The following is a 16,326-nucleotide window of genomic DNA, read 5'->3' as shown; positions in this document are numbered from 1 at the left end:
TTTATTTTTTAATTTTTTTATCTAAATTTACCTGCCACGTGTCGATTTAAAATAAGAAGTTGCATTTGAAGAATATATATAAAATAAAGAAATCATAAAAATAGTATTTCGTGTTAAAATGGAACAGAAAAAATGGAGTTCAAGGGTTAAAATGGAACAAGGCTAAGTTGGAGTGCCAAAATGAAAAATGGGGCCAAGTTTGAGGGCTGTGTATGTGTTTGGCCTACAAAATAAGTTACTAATTAAAACTCATACATACATAAACAAATGATAGATTAAAATAATTTAATATATTATCTCGAGATTATTATCATTACTTCACCACTTAAACAATCTTAAAAACTTTAGGGTGAAAAATGTGTCCATAACTTAAATCGGGATCGAAATATAATAAAGAGATTAAGCAAGGGTAGAAATAGAATAAATGAAAACATATCGGTGAACCCTCTGGTAGAGTAAAAAGTCCAAAAGCCCCCCTCAAAAATTTCAATTTGTCTAGAACCCAAACACTTCTCTACACTTCGCTAGGGTTTTGAAACACTTCTCATTTTCCCACTCACTCGGAATCATCTCGATCTCGTATTCTCTCTAGGGTTCCGTCAATCCTGATCTGAAAAATGGCATCTCCGGCAGGAGTTTCGGCGCCGCGCTCCGCTGCTTCATCGTCCAAAACTGAGACCTTTGTGGACAACAAGCGCAAAGATGATATCCGCATGGCGAATATTGCCGCCGCACAGGCTGTGGCTAATGCCGTTCGTACTAGTCTTGGACCTAAAGGTATGGACAAAATGATCTCTACTGCAAACGGAGAGGTCATTATCACCAATGATGGAGCTACTATTCTTAACAAAATGGAGGTTCTTCAACCCGCTGCTAAGTTTCTCGTTGAGTTATCTAAGTCTCAAGATGTTGTTGCCGGAGATGGAACTACTACCGTTGTTGTTATTGCCGGTGCATTGCTCAAACAATGTCTTTCTCTTCTTTCCGCTGGTATTCACCCCACTGTCATTTCCGATTCTCTGCATAAGGTATCTACAAAGGCTGTTGAAGTTCTCACTGCGATGGCTCTTCCTGTTGAGCTCACTGACCGTGATTCCCTTGTGAAATCAGCAAGCACTGCGCTTAACAGTAAGGTAGTGTCACAATACTCCACTCTTTTGGCTCCTTTAGCTGTTGATTCTGTGCTTTCTGTTGTGGATCCCGAAAAGCCAGAGATTGTCGATCTAAGGGATATTAAAATTGTCAAGAAATTGGGAGGTACTGTTGATGATACCGAGTTGGTTAAGGGTTTAGTTTTTGACAAGAAGGTGAGTCATGCCTCAGGTGGTCTCACACGAGTTGAGAAAGCTAAGATTGGGGTGATTCAGTTTCAGATTTCCCCTCCCAAGACTGATATTGAGCAGAGCATTGTGGTTTCTGATTATACTCAAATGGACAGGATTTTGAAAGAAGAGAGGAACTACATTCTGGGCATGATTAAGAAGATCAAAGCAACTGGCTGTAATGTTTTGTTGATTCAGAAGAGTATTCTGAGGGACGCTGTGACGGAATTGTCTCTGCATTATTTGTCAAAGGCGAAGATTTTGGTGATTAAAGATGTTGAGAGGGATGAGATTGAGTTTATTACTAAGACCTTAAATTGTCTGCCTATTGCCAATATTGATCATTTCCGAGCAGAGAAACTCGGCCATGCAGATTTGGTTGAAGAGATATCTCTTGGGGATGGTGGAAAGATTGTGAAGATCACAGGGATCCAGGACATGGGCAGGACCACTTCAGTGCTGGTTCGTGGGTCAAATCAGTTGGTCCTTGATGAGGCTGAGAGAAGTTTGCATGATGCATTGTGTGTGGTAAGATGTTTGGTGAACAAGAGGTTCTTGATTGCAGGAGGTGGGGCACCTGAGATTGAGCTCTCTAGGCAGTTGGGTGCATGGGCAAAGGTTTTACAGGGGATGGAAGGGTATTGTGTGAGGTCATTTGCTGAAGCCCTCGAAGTCATTCCCTATACTTTGGCTGAGAATGCTGGGTTGAACCCAATTGCAATTGTGACTGAGTTGAGGAACAGGCACGCTCAGGGCGAGATCAACACAGGGATCAATGTGAGGAAGGGGCAGATCACCAACATATTGGAAGAGAATGTCGTGCAGCCATTGTTGGTGAGCACAAGTGCAATTACCTTGGCTACTGAATGCGTACGAATGATTTTGAAGATTGATGACATTGTTACTGTGAGGTAGAGTGATGTCATGTGAAATTGCAGAAAATTAGAAGTGTTTTGTCTTATCTTTGGTTTTGACTTGTGTGCTTCAAGATTTATTGGTCCTCCGGTTCTTCTCTATTTCGGATTATATGCTGAATTTTCATTTTTCATTTTTGCTTAGCTAATTTTTACTTGTGGGGTTTTCCGTTTTACTCGAATACTAAGTTTTGAGTGCACGACTCTTCTTCATTTTGATTGGTTGACATGGTGCAATATGTAACATGTGGATCACTATCAGTCTATCAATATTTTAGTCAGATGCTCTTTAGTTGGTGAATTTTATTTTCATCTGCAATTTATGTTCCAATTAGTTACCAAATGGTGCTTCCTGTTTTAACTTCTATTTAATATGTGCTCCTTGCACTTTGCTGTCCTATTACCACCAAAAGAGCTTGCAATCTCTTTTAGTTGGTGTGTGCTGGGTGTTGATGAATATTCTCAGGCACTATCTACTTGATTGCCCTTGAACAAATTGTGGATCTGGTCCAGTTTTGATATCTAGTTGAACATTACATAATTGTACGCTAAACTTTAGTTGGACCAAGATCAACTTGAGCAAGTCTACTCAGTTTATCTTATGTAGAAAGAATCTGTGTGGTGTAGCAGCTGACAATTGAGGTATAGTAATGGTGATCTAAGCTCACCTAATATTACATTGTTAAACCTGTGAGATGTCAGCTGCGACTATCAAGATTTTCCTCTGATTAGGTTTGAAATGAAAGGATTTTGTTTAGTGTCAGATTTCTCATTGTTTCTCCATTTTCCAATTGAGCTCAAGAATAGTTAGCATCTTTAGAATAGGGGATTCAGCTGGATGAGGTTTAGGTTTGATGTATTTACAGATCAAGATTAAAAGTTCTCACTTTCCCTCATTATCTAGCTACGTGGTAACTAGGACTTCTTTAGTCTGACCGGTTCAGCACACTCAACTTTGAGTTCTTTGGGCCATTTGTTGTATTAAGTGATAGGTGTTATGGACTACACAAGCTTCATCTTCCCATAAAAGCAGAATTTCTATGGCAAGATGGTTGGGAATGACCGAAGCTTGCTCCCAGACCACTTAAAACAAGTTGCTACCTTTTCTTCAAGTCTTTTTTTTCACGGTGATGTCTAGGTCAAACTTACACACACCTCTACTGTTCTTTCCAGTACGTTCTAATCTTCTTTAAGTCTTCTATGAACTGCTCTATTATGCTCTGAGAATATGGTTACCACGTCTTAGAATGGGTTCTCTTCAAGTAGGCCAGGTATCTGCTCTTTCTGAAGGATTGGCTATGTTTTTATAATATGTATCAAGAACATGCACATTTAGACTTTCAATACATAAAATCATCCCTTTTAGTGTGTGTAGTATTGTACACTCTATACCTCTTTTCTAATTTTGAAGTAGCATTTTGTGTTTGATATGTCATCTGAAGTACAGTAAGTTATATGAGTTGGGGTCAGTGAAAGGATAAATTAGCATAGGTGGTTCTATAAGTCATCTACTTTGAGGAGCTTCAACATAGAATTTCCATTTTTGAATCGATGGGTTTGAATTAATCCCAATTGGCTTTGGGGATTGGGTTAATGGCAGGATTGACTTCACAGTGAGAACAATGTAGATATAAATAAAATCCATCATTTGAAAGTAATATTCCAAATTAGAAACTGTACATCAAAGGGAAACAAAAAAGCAAACTGGAATATTTTTAGAAGTCATGGTTCCTGTGGAACACCAATTTGACTGATTCCTTCTCAAAGGTTTACATGGAAGTAGTATAATTGTACAAATAATTCTAGAAAGCTGTTAAGCTTCCAAACGACATATTCAGCCCTCATTATCTGGGCTTCAACTAAATTTGTTCCTCTTCAATGTTGCACAGCAGTGTCCATGCCAGGTTACACTGACCTTATAGCTTTAATTTCTAGAAAGAAACCATAAAATAAGAAATAATATTTCAAGGGAAAGAAAAAAGAAAATATTTGACATATTTTGTTAGCAATTATCAGCTCCAGTAGATGCTTCCTCCTTGTTGTTGGGAGCTAGAAGGTGTTTTGTCAATGTTGTCTCTTCAGTATTGGCAACTCTTTTCTCTTCTGTTTTACCCCACAAAACTAGGTAAAGCCCAAACATAATCAGAAGTCCTCCAAGTATCCTGCATTTAAAGGTTCATTAGTTTGAGATCAATTTATTGTGAGCAAGGGGGATAGTAAACTCAAAAACTATTTTGTCGCATTAAAGTAACTGAACTTTACATACTATATCAGTTACTTTAAAGTTCAGTGACAAAAATTAGTTTTTTGACTTTATTGTTATAGCGGGTAAAGTTGAGCAAATGTTTGAAATTTTTCCACCAGATCATTTCTTGACTTACCCTCCAGAGTACAACCGATCACCAAGAATTAGAAAAGCCATAACAGCAACTAATACTGTTTGCACAGGCTGGAATGAGGCAACATAAACTGGTCCTCCTTTCTGAATGCACCAAGTCTGGAGAGAAATGACTATTCCAGAAGAGATAATACCCTAAATGCAATTGCAGTTCAAAATTGTTAGCCATTCATGTTAATTAAGATTATGTGAAACAGGGTGAATTAAAGGTTGGTTTTTTAATTATTATAAGGGTCTTACAGCATATAAAATCAGATAAATTTCCTCTCCTGACTGGATCTTCCAATGTGCTGGATCCCTTTCTGTAAAAGCTGCTATAGCTAGGAACTGGATCAATCCAAAGAAGCATGTAAATGATGTAAGTGATAGCTTGGCTGGATACTTCTTCAGCATTGGGGCCTGCATAATTTACCAAGTTCCATTAGACACTAATTAGACCAAGTAAATAACAAGTTGTCAACCATATGGAGACTGCTTGGCCTTACTAACAACAATTGCAGTTGTGATTTCATTATAATATGCGATCTGCGTAATTTAACTTGTTGTAGCAGGCTATTCAAAAATGTTGCCAAAATGCATTACTTTTTGGAGGATCAAACAAGCATCTGACAACATTTTTGAAGAGTCTGAGCAACATAGATACCAAGTTATGCCCCTTTTTTTTTGCTTGCAACTAGTTCTACTTATACCGTCTTAATGGTTAGCAATCATGAGGGATACCTGAAGAACCATCCAACCAGCCCATGATAAGCAGTGAGCAAGCAAATAAACACAACCCCATGTCCAATTCAGCATGTCCTCTTGAGAAGCAGCCATTTCTTCATCAAAAATATTGCTTCCTTTTAACAGAGGAGGGCCCTTGCAAAGAGTAATAACTGTGGCTCCTCCAACACTTACTATGGTTCCCAGAACTTTAGCCATGCCATCTCTCCTCATAAAATGAATTCTTTCTAGCCTGAGAGTATACAAAAATGTATTTTAGTCTCAATACTTTGATACAAAAATTAATGAATCCATGTAAATGTGTCATTTTGATGGAAGGTTAGTGGTCAATGACGTTAGTTGAGAACCATGAGGTCTCAGGTTAAATCCAGTCATTTCTTTTCATCTGTCTTAGCGGACAGAGTAACGCGGACACCAGGGTTATCAACAAAAATAAAATGAAGTGAGTCATTTTGATGAGCTCTTGCATACCTTAGAATAGAAGCCATGATAAAAGTAATAGCAGGAACAGAATTTTGCATTGCTGAAGCAAAGGTTGGTGATGCATAATACAACCCTAAGATATAAAATCCTTGGTTTGCTGTGATTCTGAAAAGGAAAAAATTACAATGATTAGCAAAATACATTTCAAAAAATGATTTACTAATATTGACAATGTAAAGAATTTTTACTGTTTATGTATTTAAGCGTATTGTAGCTAGTAACTTACATTATTTCTTACTAATCTTGTTTTTTATAAAACAACTACATGTAGTTATCTTTCAGTTGACCTAATAGTATAAAAGTTCTTTGTACTTTTAGTGTACATAGTTGTATTCGAAAAGAAAAAAATAGGAAGTTGATAACTCCTCTTGCTACTTGCTTACCCTATTAATGCAAGGAAAAAAAATTGAACCAATAGAGAGAATGTGAGGGGTGGTCTTTCCTTCCTGTATAAATCAAAAGAAGATTATAAATCAAGAAATAATGGTAAAAGGGCAAAATAATTGTGTTTTGTTGAAAATGTAGACTCACTTTTCCAAGAAATAAGCAAAGGGTCCTAACAAAACCAATGCAATAATATTTCTATAAACAGGATACACAATTTGGCTGACACCAATATTAAGTGCAAGTCTTGAAACTATATGAAATCCTGCAAAACATAATTGCAAAACAAGCAATGCTATAAGAAGTTTCACTTTTCCAGAAATGCCACTTTTTGGTTCCATATCTTTTGATATTTCTTTCTAATTTTTTTTTACTCTTTAGATCCTCAAGTACTAACAATTGTCCCCATATATATACACAAAGTGAAAGATGTCAATTGGAAAGAAAAAACAATGTGTATTAAATTATTGAATAATTGAGCGAGAAAACAGAACAACGTTACTGGCATATGCAAAGTGATCATTTAGACATAATATTATGGGATTTGAATATTTTAAAAAAAAATTAAGTCTCTTAATGTATAATGAGCATTTATTGATATAGTTGCTCTATGCTTTGCATGCAAATCTGTCCATTATGAGATTTCTTTTTATCTAAATGTTATATGATTGGTTGACTTAGACTTTTTTGAACTTTGTTAGGGAGACAAAGTGGGAGTTATGCATGTTGGTTTGGTAGTTAATAATTTAAAGATATGAAACCCACACCCTATTTTTGTGATATTTCTTTAATTTTTGCAGCTATTAATTTAGGTAGGAGTTTATGTTTATTTTTAGTTAAATTTAAGTAAGTAGGACATGAGGTTCAAATCTTAATCAAGCAAAACAAAAATGCTTAGCGATTACTTTTCATCGTTCCAAGATGTGCGCATTAGATACCTGGTGAGATAGTTAAGTGCATACAAGCTTGTCTATGAAATCGCCATTATCAACAAGATTAAAAGAAAAAGGAATCTTAGATCCCATGTGGTCCTTCATTTTGGTTAAAATTTTCATAATAAAATACCCAACTTTGCAATATACAACTAGTAGTCTGATAATTGACGTCCACAATAGGAGGACTGTATCATTTGGCAATCAGTATCAGTACAGTTAATAATCAATTTAAGAAATCTAATGAAAGTAAAATAAACTTTGCATTTGATAAATAGAATCTTTTCACAAGCAATCAACCAAAATCATAGTTTGTCCTTTGAGAATCTTCTGTCAGTAGACAAAAACCACGTTATCTTTATTATTGATCTTTTCAGAGTAGTAGGTAGGTTTTATTAAGAGATTCTACGATTAGAAAAAGAATATTCTTATCTAATTTGTCACCCAAAAATAAAATAAAATAAAATCTGGGACAGTTAACCAAGATGATTCATGAATGAGAATATTACACGAAATGTACATACATTTTTCATTTCTCAATCAGCAATTTGAAAAAATCGAACGAATATTAACGACCATGAAAGGAAAGCAATAGCTTCAAATTAAGGTAAAACACTTGATGAAGCAAAGCTAATCAAATACAACAAACTGAAAAGGCTTGAATCCTTTAATTTCCACCAAAAAAGCTCGATTAGTTGTATGAAAATTTATCCAACTTGGATGGTTTGTTCATACATGTCTTGTGCTGGAAAAGATTTCAAAGACTGACCTATTCTACAACAAATTGCACAGCTTGGTCAAAAGCCAAGAGATCTGAAATGTAAGAATCTGCAACTACATTAGATGAAAGCATGATACAACCCATCACAAAGTATGAACCAAAGAACAAGACCAGATCTGGTTGCCTAGACTCTAAGATTCTTTTTGAACAAATTTCGGAGTTTTACTGCTTTTTCCTGAAAGCAATTACAACAGCGGAGCAGTTATCTTTGCATTGACGCTCTCGGACTGCCTCCCGCACAAGGCGGCGACTCACAGCTTTCACAGATAGCTCCTCCTGTCAAACAGATGCAAAGGTTAAAGCAAGCTGCTAACAGAAATTAGTCAAAAAGTGCAAATCATTGGGAGACTGCTTAACTTTCCAAGGGGTGACAGAACGGTGGGGGGATGACATACCTTTAATAGCTTCTGAACAAAATCAACAGCATCACTTGGCCCAAAAACCTACAATCATATGGAAAAAGTAATATCCCCGGGATGGGCACCCCAAGCATAGTGGTTGTATGCATGACTATAAGAATAATACAATAAGGAAAAAATAAAGATACCCCCCACAAGCCATCACAGCCAAGAATGACAAAGTGGTCTCTCTCGGTAAGGTCAAATGAATGAACATCTGGAGTTGCAATGACACCAACCTGCATATTGAATTCCTTTACATGAAAAAGATGAAATACACGATAAACTGCATGTTCAACAAGTAATTCAACCAGCTATTGAATTCTCTGGAAGATATTTGAGCAGCCACATGCACATATATGAAAATCCACTATCCACAGGATTCCTTCAAGCAACAAAAGACTAATGAAGAAGTGATAAGTAGACACACACACACACACATTTGCGTATATTATGTGTAGATGTGGGTCATTTCATCCATTCCCAAAATCAAGGTTTGTCAGATAAACTTGATAGATAGAGAAACAAACGAATCTATCACCTGTCTCAAATGATCAGTTCTTTTAAACACAGCTTAATTCATGGACACCTATGTAGCATGATTTTTTTGGAACGTACAAGGCCAAAACACTAGGAAAACATGACTTTGCTGATCATATATGAACTGTATATGCAGCAAATGCACCATCAAACTTACCCCACACTTTACTCTGTACATGAAAACCTTTCAGAGGATAGGGAAATAACAAAAACGGAGCAGCTACAGATAACAATAGTAATTTCTTAGGATGCTCAATTATGTTTCTATAAAACCATGCAAAAACACATTATCACTTGCAATATGGATAAACAGAAAGAAACAATTATAGTCACACAATCACCAATAAAAAATTAAAGGAAAAAGAAAAGGTCTGGTCAACATTGAGATACTTTTAATCTTAGCACACAAACCTTCTTGAACTGCCGATCTCCGAAAGCTCTGGAAACTTCAAGGCGCGCTTGTAATCGTCCATTAGAACTGACAGATCCCCCAGCCTACAGGACCATGGATATTCATCAGCAGAAGTCAATAACCATAACAGAGAAGCAAGAAACTGTCCTCCTACCTACTGATGCTTCGTGGGTAGTGAGAAAGATATTGGGGACTAGAGATGTGTTGCTTAAAAGGCAAGCTGGGCAGGGTAATTTGATGGTGAGTTTGCAAAGACACAGAAGGGTGGGAAGTTTTCTACTAAGAAGATGTATACCTACATTATGCCTACTTTCCCAAGAATTGAATGGAAGAGTATTACCTTGCAGCATGGAGTACATACTAGATTCAAATTCATTTTGTGGGGCTGTGCAGAAAAGATTAGCAACAGCTGAAAGACTTGAAAAGCTTGGCATCCAGGTGCCACCTGACTGTGTGTTCAGTGGCATAGCAAAGGAAACTTTTGATCATCTCTACTTTGAATGCCAGGTGACAATGACTTTATGGGGACGGCTATGTAACTGTCTGGGAATCCAAAGAGTTGTTCAAGACTGGAGATCAGAGATAGCTTGGATCAGTGATATTGCTAAAACGAATGCAGGAGGTGCTGAGATCAAGACTAGTGTGTTTGTGATGATTGTCTACATCATTTGGAGAGAAAGAAATAAGATCAGGTTCCAGCGAGGGAGTTTATGCGTAGACAAGGTCCTAAGGGAGATCGCAATGCATATTCATCTCAGAGGACAACACAAGGCAAAATGGAAACCTATACTACAAGCTCTTAATAAGTATCCTTAGAGTTAGGCTCTTTGCATTGTAATAGATTAGTTTCTTGCTTGTTTTCTGTATGATTAGAAAGATAAATGGATAGTATGAGAAGCAGTTAGTCGTAAAACTGTGTTGATTTGTAATGATCCCTTGGTTATGAATGAAAATCTCTGTTAACCAAAAAAAAAAGCAAGAAATGATTTGGGCACTATGTTCAACTTATGACAAGAAAAAATCAATTCAGAAGCACTTATCAAAAAAAATTGTTGGAACTACTTGTCATCTAGATAGTAGCCTTGAATTTTTTAGGAAAGAAATAACAGACTAATCTGGCCACTACTCCCTAATGAGTATCTTTTGGAAAGCTTGCATGCACCTCGACTAAATCCACTTATACCTGTCACCTCTCACCAGCATAGGTATCAGGTATCTCTGCCTACCAAGACTTGAGCATGGAAAGAAATCACCTAATTCTTTTGCCAACAAGATCCTTCTTATCTACTTCCGTCTGAAAGGTATATACATGTGCTATTATATGAGATTATATCTGGACAAAGATTATGGAACACATTCAGTTTGAAAGTACCTAAATCCAGAATCAATATCTAATTATTTGATCAAAATGGATCATAAATTATCATAAGTTAAACAAACTTTAGCCAGTCTTTGAGAGTAAGAAAACAAGATAGATAATCCAGCACCACTACAAAAATGAGAAATGGTTTAAGCATTCAAAAGGCACTCATTGCCTAATGCTTACTTTTTGGATGCGTGCACGTTCTTGAGGATATATAGCCTTGTGTTCCCTGGTCAAGACTATGGCCTTTATTGGAGTTGATCCATCAGTAGTGTTGTTCGAACCGTCAGTTGGAGATGACCGAGCTAAAATTGCTTTCGCATCTCCAATATTAGCAACAAACACCTAATCAGCCATAGTGCAAAGTTCATTAGATATTCAATGCAAATCCCTGGGAGACTATGAAACTGATAGCAAGGGAAGTACATATTTGTGAGGCGCCGCAGCTTATTTGAAGAGTAAGTTTTACATGAAGATAACTTAGATTAGAGGAACTACTTTACAGAGATACTAATGGTAGTTGGTTTGACGCTCAACATCCAGATGACTCTTTCAGGACCACACCGCATGTCACAAAAGCTTTAGCACCAAGATTTGAAGTATCTTAATGTAGGTTTTCCCTGAAAGGAATAGATATACACTTCTACATGTCTGTGTGTGAGAGATAGTAAGCAGACCAATCTAATATTGATGGACTCACACTAGAACTATGAGTGTTCCTCAAGCTGTATATGCTTCTGATGCCAAAACCATCATTCCAACAAGTTCAACAGTGTGGAAAGAGAATCATGGTGGAGCTCAAAAACCAACCACTAATTTGAGTACATAAAGAATTATAAGATCAAACTTACTTTGGAGCCTAATACCCAGACACATACTGCAGCTGCTCCATCTTGCCAACCACCTGTCGATGCATCTAAAAACTGTAAGTAGGTTATCAGCTTTTAAAAGAGACTAAGAAAATGGAAAGCTGAAGATCCTTAGCAAATAACAAACACAGCTTGAACATTGGAATATGAATCAAAGAAGTGATAAAACTAAACAATTTAGAGTAAAATACCAGAGAAGTGATAACATTTTACAATTCAGAGTAAAATACCAGATATGTGATATCAGAAAAAGCATTTAAAGCATTCAAACATGAAAGATACAAATAGGTGAATGCTTTCAAGAAGTGAAGAAAGGTACAGACTGAGCAGAAATGCAAAATACATAAGAAGAGGTTAAACAAAGAGATAAAGAATGTCTTCCGAAGAAACAAAACCCTGAAAAGAAGTCAAGATATTCAGTTCAGTATTCCAAAAATGGAAACGAAAACCAGAAAGTCACTGTTGCTTCTTTTACGGTTTTACTTACCTAGTATCATGCCTTATGTAAACCGAAAGTACTAAGCAGTCAAACCTTTTCAATTGACTATACAACCAGGTTTGACAATGAAGGGTCTTGAACCATTGGTGTATACTTTAAGTATCACATACAAAGCTTGGGTCCGGCCCTTCCCCAGACCCTGCACATAGCGGGAGCTTAGTGCACCGAACTGCCTAAAATAATACAGAGCCTGGGTAGTGGCAATTCAAACAAATGATCAATTTTCACTAGCATTTCTGAGGGAAAATGAACCAACATCATTTCCTAACTATCTGATTGACTATCTAGCCTACCACTCTTTACCTCCTGATCATGAGAAAACATGATAAAATATGTACATATTGTAAAACATACTAATGCTTTTAGATGTAAATGACACAGCAAATTCAATGTAATGGAGAAATGAACAGTTTTCTCATTAGATGAACAGTTTTTGCTGTTAGTGAATTGATGCTTGTGTAGACCTCGAGGTTTCTAGTGCCACTAGCTAGACAGGCTAGATGGAATAAAAACATCAAAAATGAAAGATAGCAACACCATTCAACAGAACCTTCCAGAAAGAGGTGAAATTGCCTCAAATCCAGCAATTACCCCAAATCCAATATATCACTGGTAGAAACAGCAATAACCCGAAATCCATCACTGATCGCAATGAATTATAATTGACCAAATTTTCTCAAGGCAAAAGTCTTGCTTTTGAAACTATTAAACACCAACATCATTACCACCAGGCCATCATGAGAAGTATCAGAAACAATTCAGGCCATCCACCGCCATAAAAATATATAGCTTATTTTCCTTTTTCCTTCTCAATGAAAATAAAAGATACAGGGATCAAGTAGGATAGCGTCAGCATATAAAAATTAGGACTACCAAACACAAATCTTGAATGGGAAAACAAAATCACAATTATATTCAATCATTGCTGTCAAATTAGATAAAAAGGACCTCCTGATGAAACTTTTAAGGAAACCAAGAATACAGAAAAAGGTTTGAACTGAGAAAAAGATACCTTTGGTGCTTTCCTGAAGAAGAGACTCATCAGTTCTCCTAAATCCTGATAGACATGAAAAATGGAAAAGAGAATACATTAATCCACCATGGGTAATATCAATAGTTGGATCAATTGAAAACAGGCGAAGGAGCAATAATATCAAGTTTAAATATCTAGCAAAGAAGCCCAGTACCATACCTTCGAGTATGGCCTTTTTGGCTGCTTTAACATCCAACTGCAAATTCATTGAAAGAATGACAATGAGCACATAGTACACAGAACAGAAACAAAATAGAAAGTAACCACTAGTAACAGAAACTATGCAACAATTGATGATTGACCAATGGTCGCAACAAATATTAGACTAACACTAACAAGACTAAGCAAACACACCAACTCACGTGGTAAGCCTGCAGATAGAACATTGGCATGTAAATGCTTCCGGGCATACTCAGCAGCTAATCGACCTCCATGCCCATCATATATTGCAAAATGAGCACATCTATAAAGGAAATAACATGGTTAGGAAAATTTCAAAAAACCTAGCAGTGTATTAAATCAGATCTCAAAAAGTACATCGGTCTCAAATTCATGTCAAACTTGTATATTTCTCTTTTCTATTTTTCATTAGACAAGGCATGACACAACTTCAGCTTACTGATAGAAGGTTATGAAGGACAAGGATTAGGGTATGACCTTAGACTTAGAAGGTTATGAAGGACAAGGATTAGGGTAGAAGGTTAGTAGGTAGTTGAGCATTGTGCCGCTTATCATTCCATCCTAGTAGACATAGTATTACTCTTATAGTTTTTTGTTCTTTGATTCTGCACTACTAATCGGTTTTTGTACTACTATTATCGTATTATTTTATTGTAACTAATGTTCCTTTACAGAATGATTTGTCACATTTTCTTTAGTATTTTGCCATGGCTTCTTCACTTTCCTTTTATCTTTTTTCTAACTGCTTTGAAAAGTTTTTCCTAAAACCGAAGGTCTATTGAAACAACCTCTAGTAAGGTATGCATACACACTACCCCTCCCCAGACTCCATGGGATTACATGTGATTACATGCGGTTGTTGTTGCTGTCATTGTTCTAAGCTAATGCTATGAGTCCTATTAGATCTTCGAAAGACCAGGTTAAAAAAATAGCAAATAGAACGCCAAAACAAAAAGACTAAGTATTCGAGTGATCGCTTTCCTAACGCAACTCTTTCATCTCCCTCAATAGCAATTAACCAGTTATGCGGAGTGTCAAACAAACCCTATCTACATTAAGCTAATCCATACGTAAAATACACAAATTTATTTGGGAATTAGGGTTAGTGAAAAACCTCAATTTCCCGGGAAATTCAAGGTCAGCATCAGGAAGAACAACAGAAGCGTCCTCCATGGTCTGCCTGGAACCCTTATCCTCAGCTGCATCAGCTTCTATTTCAAAATACAATTCACTTCCATTTTTCGGGACAGTGATTTCAGCCTTCGGCTCCTCATGAGTGTCGCTGCTTCTCAACTTCTTTGTTACGGAATCCGAGCTATCAGAATGAGCTTCGCGTTTGTTATTTGCAGTGGTGCTGACACTCTCTTTATCAAGCAATGTCGAATCGGAACTTTCAGCCATTATTTTTTCAGATGAACGGCCGGTATCCAGTAAATCGGTAGCTCAAGAGACGGAGACTGAAAGCTATATGGTGTAGGATAAAGTTTGAGGCAAAAACGGATAATGCGACTGAAAGCGAGGACGATTTCAGAAAGAGGCAATTACATGGAACACTGCAAGAATTTCTAACCAAATTCATCCCTGTTGTTTCACCTCAACTGTCACTTTATCGTTGTACTATTTCATTTAACCGAAAATATCCTTTAGGTTTCCTAAAATTAACCAAACACATCCATTCCTTCAATCACTACTACTAATTTTTTTGTTTTGTTTTGTTTCCCACCCGACTCATTCGGGGTGGCGCTCCAACAGGGGATTTGAACTCGAGATCTCTGATTAAGGGTGAAACACTCTCACCAGTGCACCACAACTCATACTGATCAATCACTACTAATTATTCTCTCTTTAATATGTTTTAAAATTTATATTAGTTTTCCTATATTACAATAAAACTTCACTAAATCAATATAGGTGGAACCATGAAATATATTATTTTATAGAGGTATTATTTAATAAATAAATTAATATATTAATTTAAAAAGTGTTTCGACACCGTAAAATTTATTCGGTGATGAAATCTCAGATAATTTAAATGAACCCCCTTTGAAAACGTCATTCATGAGCTTGAGAATTGAGATCGTGATTGACGATGTCAACTATCACAATAAAATGGACATTAATAACCTGTTGAATTAGTGAAAATGATACATGTTCAGAGGTTTAAAGCTTAGAAGAAATTGCGGATATCATTGAAAAATATAATGTTGATGATAAAGTTGAAGATGATATAATATCTATGGAGCCAATTACGCGTAAGAAAACACTTATAATTCCACTTAGAACTCTTCGCAGTTTTGTGGTGCAGTTCAAAAAGATAACACTGACACTTTTGGATGCAATAAGAAAAGCTAAATATGAGCTTCAACTAGATTTAAATTTTAACAAAAAAACAAAACACAATTAAATCATATTAATGAGACCATATATTTATATAGGAATCTTCTGAAAATATAATATCTTATCAAAATGAATGACTTTTTTCACTGACCCAATTCGAGATCGAAAGAAAATATTATTTTATAGAGATTATTAATTAATCGGGTATTAATTTAAAGAGGTTTCACTGTATTAATCAGTCAAAACTCCTAATTTCTTTTTCTTATAATTATCTTTGAATTGATTTGAAACCCTTTTTCTGTAATGAGTAGAAAATGGTATGCAAAATATTAAAAATATACAGATTTTGGTGTGCAGAAATTCTAAAAAAGCGCAGATTTTGATGTGCAAAAATTGAAAAATGTTTGAAAACCTAAAAAAAGAGAGTGTGCAGATAAAGATTTATCTAACGTATGGGGAGGACTAAGACTGGGCGTCGGACCGGAACGGAATCACCGGACCGGAATGAACCGGTACCGGACCGGAACGGGATGGGTTGACCGGTTTGTTGACCGGTACCGGGATGAACCGGACCGGAATTACCGGTACGGATACACGGTTCCGTCCCGTTCCACTATATACCGGGATGGAACCGGAACGGACCGGAACGAACCGGAATGGAATGGGACGGGATAAACGGAACGACACATCTAGCTATTTTAAAAAATGATTCTAAGTTTAAATTAATAGTTTTTGAAATTTATAATGTAGTTTTACTT

At 36.4% G+C, this 16,326-nt stretch overlaps 3 protein-coding genes across 3 annotated transcripts; 1 reads left to right on the top strand and 2 right to left on the bottom strand.

Annotated features, from left to right (window-relative positions):
- The first annotated feature begins 475 nt into the window (after positions 1–475).
- LOC102603797 (T-complex protein 1 subunit delta) lies at positions 476–2,537 on the top strand. The gene has a single exon (XM_006341487.2). The coding sequence runs from the start codon at positions 618–620 to the stop codon at positions 2,235–2,237; it is 1,620 nt and encodes a 539-aa protein (XP_006341549.1). The 5' UTR covers positions 476–617; the 3' UTR covers positions 2,238–2,537.
- Positions 2,538–3,932: 1,395 nt separating this feature from the next.
- On the bottom strand, positions 3,933–6,591 carry LOC102597915 (WAT1-related protein At3g18200). The gene is made up of 7 exons (XM_006341641.2): positions 6,372–6,591; positions 6,224–6,286; positions 5,829–5,945; positions 5,355–5,589; positions 4,875–5,033; positions 4,618–4,769; positions 3,933–4,398 (listed from the first exon to the last, which is right to left on the bottom strand). The coding sequence occupies exons 1-7, from the start codon at positions 6,563–6,565 to the stop codon at positions 4,239–4,241; spliced, it is 1,080 nt and encodes a 359-aa protein (XP_006341703.1). The 5' UTR covers positions 6,566–6,591; the 3' UTR covers positions 3,933–4,238.
- Positions 6,592–7,801: 1,210 nt separating this feature from the next.
- LOC102603453 (probable protein phosphatase 2C 8) lies at positions 7,802–14,848 on the bottom strand. Its single transcript, XM_006341486.2, has 10 exons — positions 14,346–14,848; positions 13,406–13,514; positions 13,211–13,247; positions 13,031–13,075; positions 11,502–11,554; positions 10,834–10,995; positions 9,287–9,370; positions 8,485–8,574; positions 8,333–8,380; positions 7,802–8,213 (listed from the first exon to the last, which is right to left on the bottom strand). The coding sequence occupies exons 1-10, from the start codon at positions 14,630–14,632 to the stop codon at positions 8,100–8,102; spliced, it is 1,029 nt and encodes a 342-aa protein (XP_006341548.1). The 5' UTR covers positions 14,633–14,848; the 3' UTR covers positions 7,802–8,099.
- Positions 14,849–16,326: the final 1,478 nt, after the last annotated feature.

The sequence above is a fragment of the Solanum tuberosum genome, unplaced genomic scaffold (genome assembly GCF_000226075.1).
Source record: "Solanum tuberosum cultivar DM 1-3 516 R44 unplaced genomic scaffold, SolTub_3.0 scf00026, whole genome shotgun sequence".
Classification (NCBI taxonomy): domain Eukaryota; kingdom Viridiplantae; phylum Streptophyta; class Magnoliopsida; order Solanales; family Solanaceae; genus Solanum; species Solanum tuberosum.
This window is presented reverse-complemented; position numbering and strand designations above follow the sequence as displayed.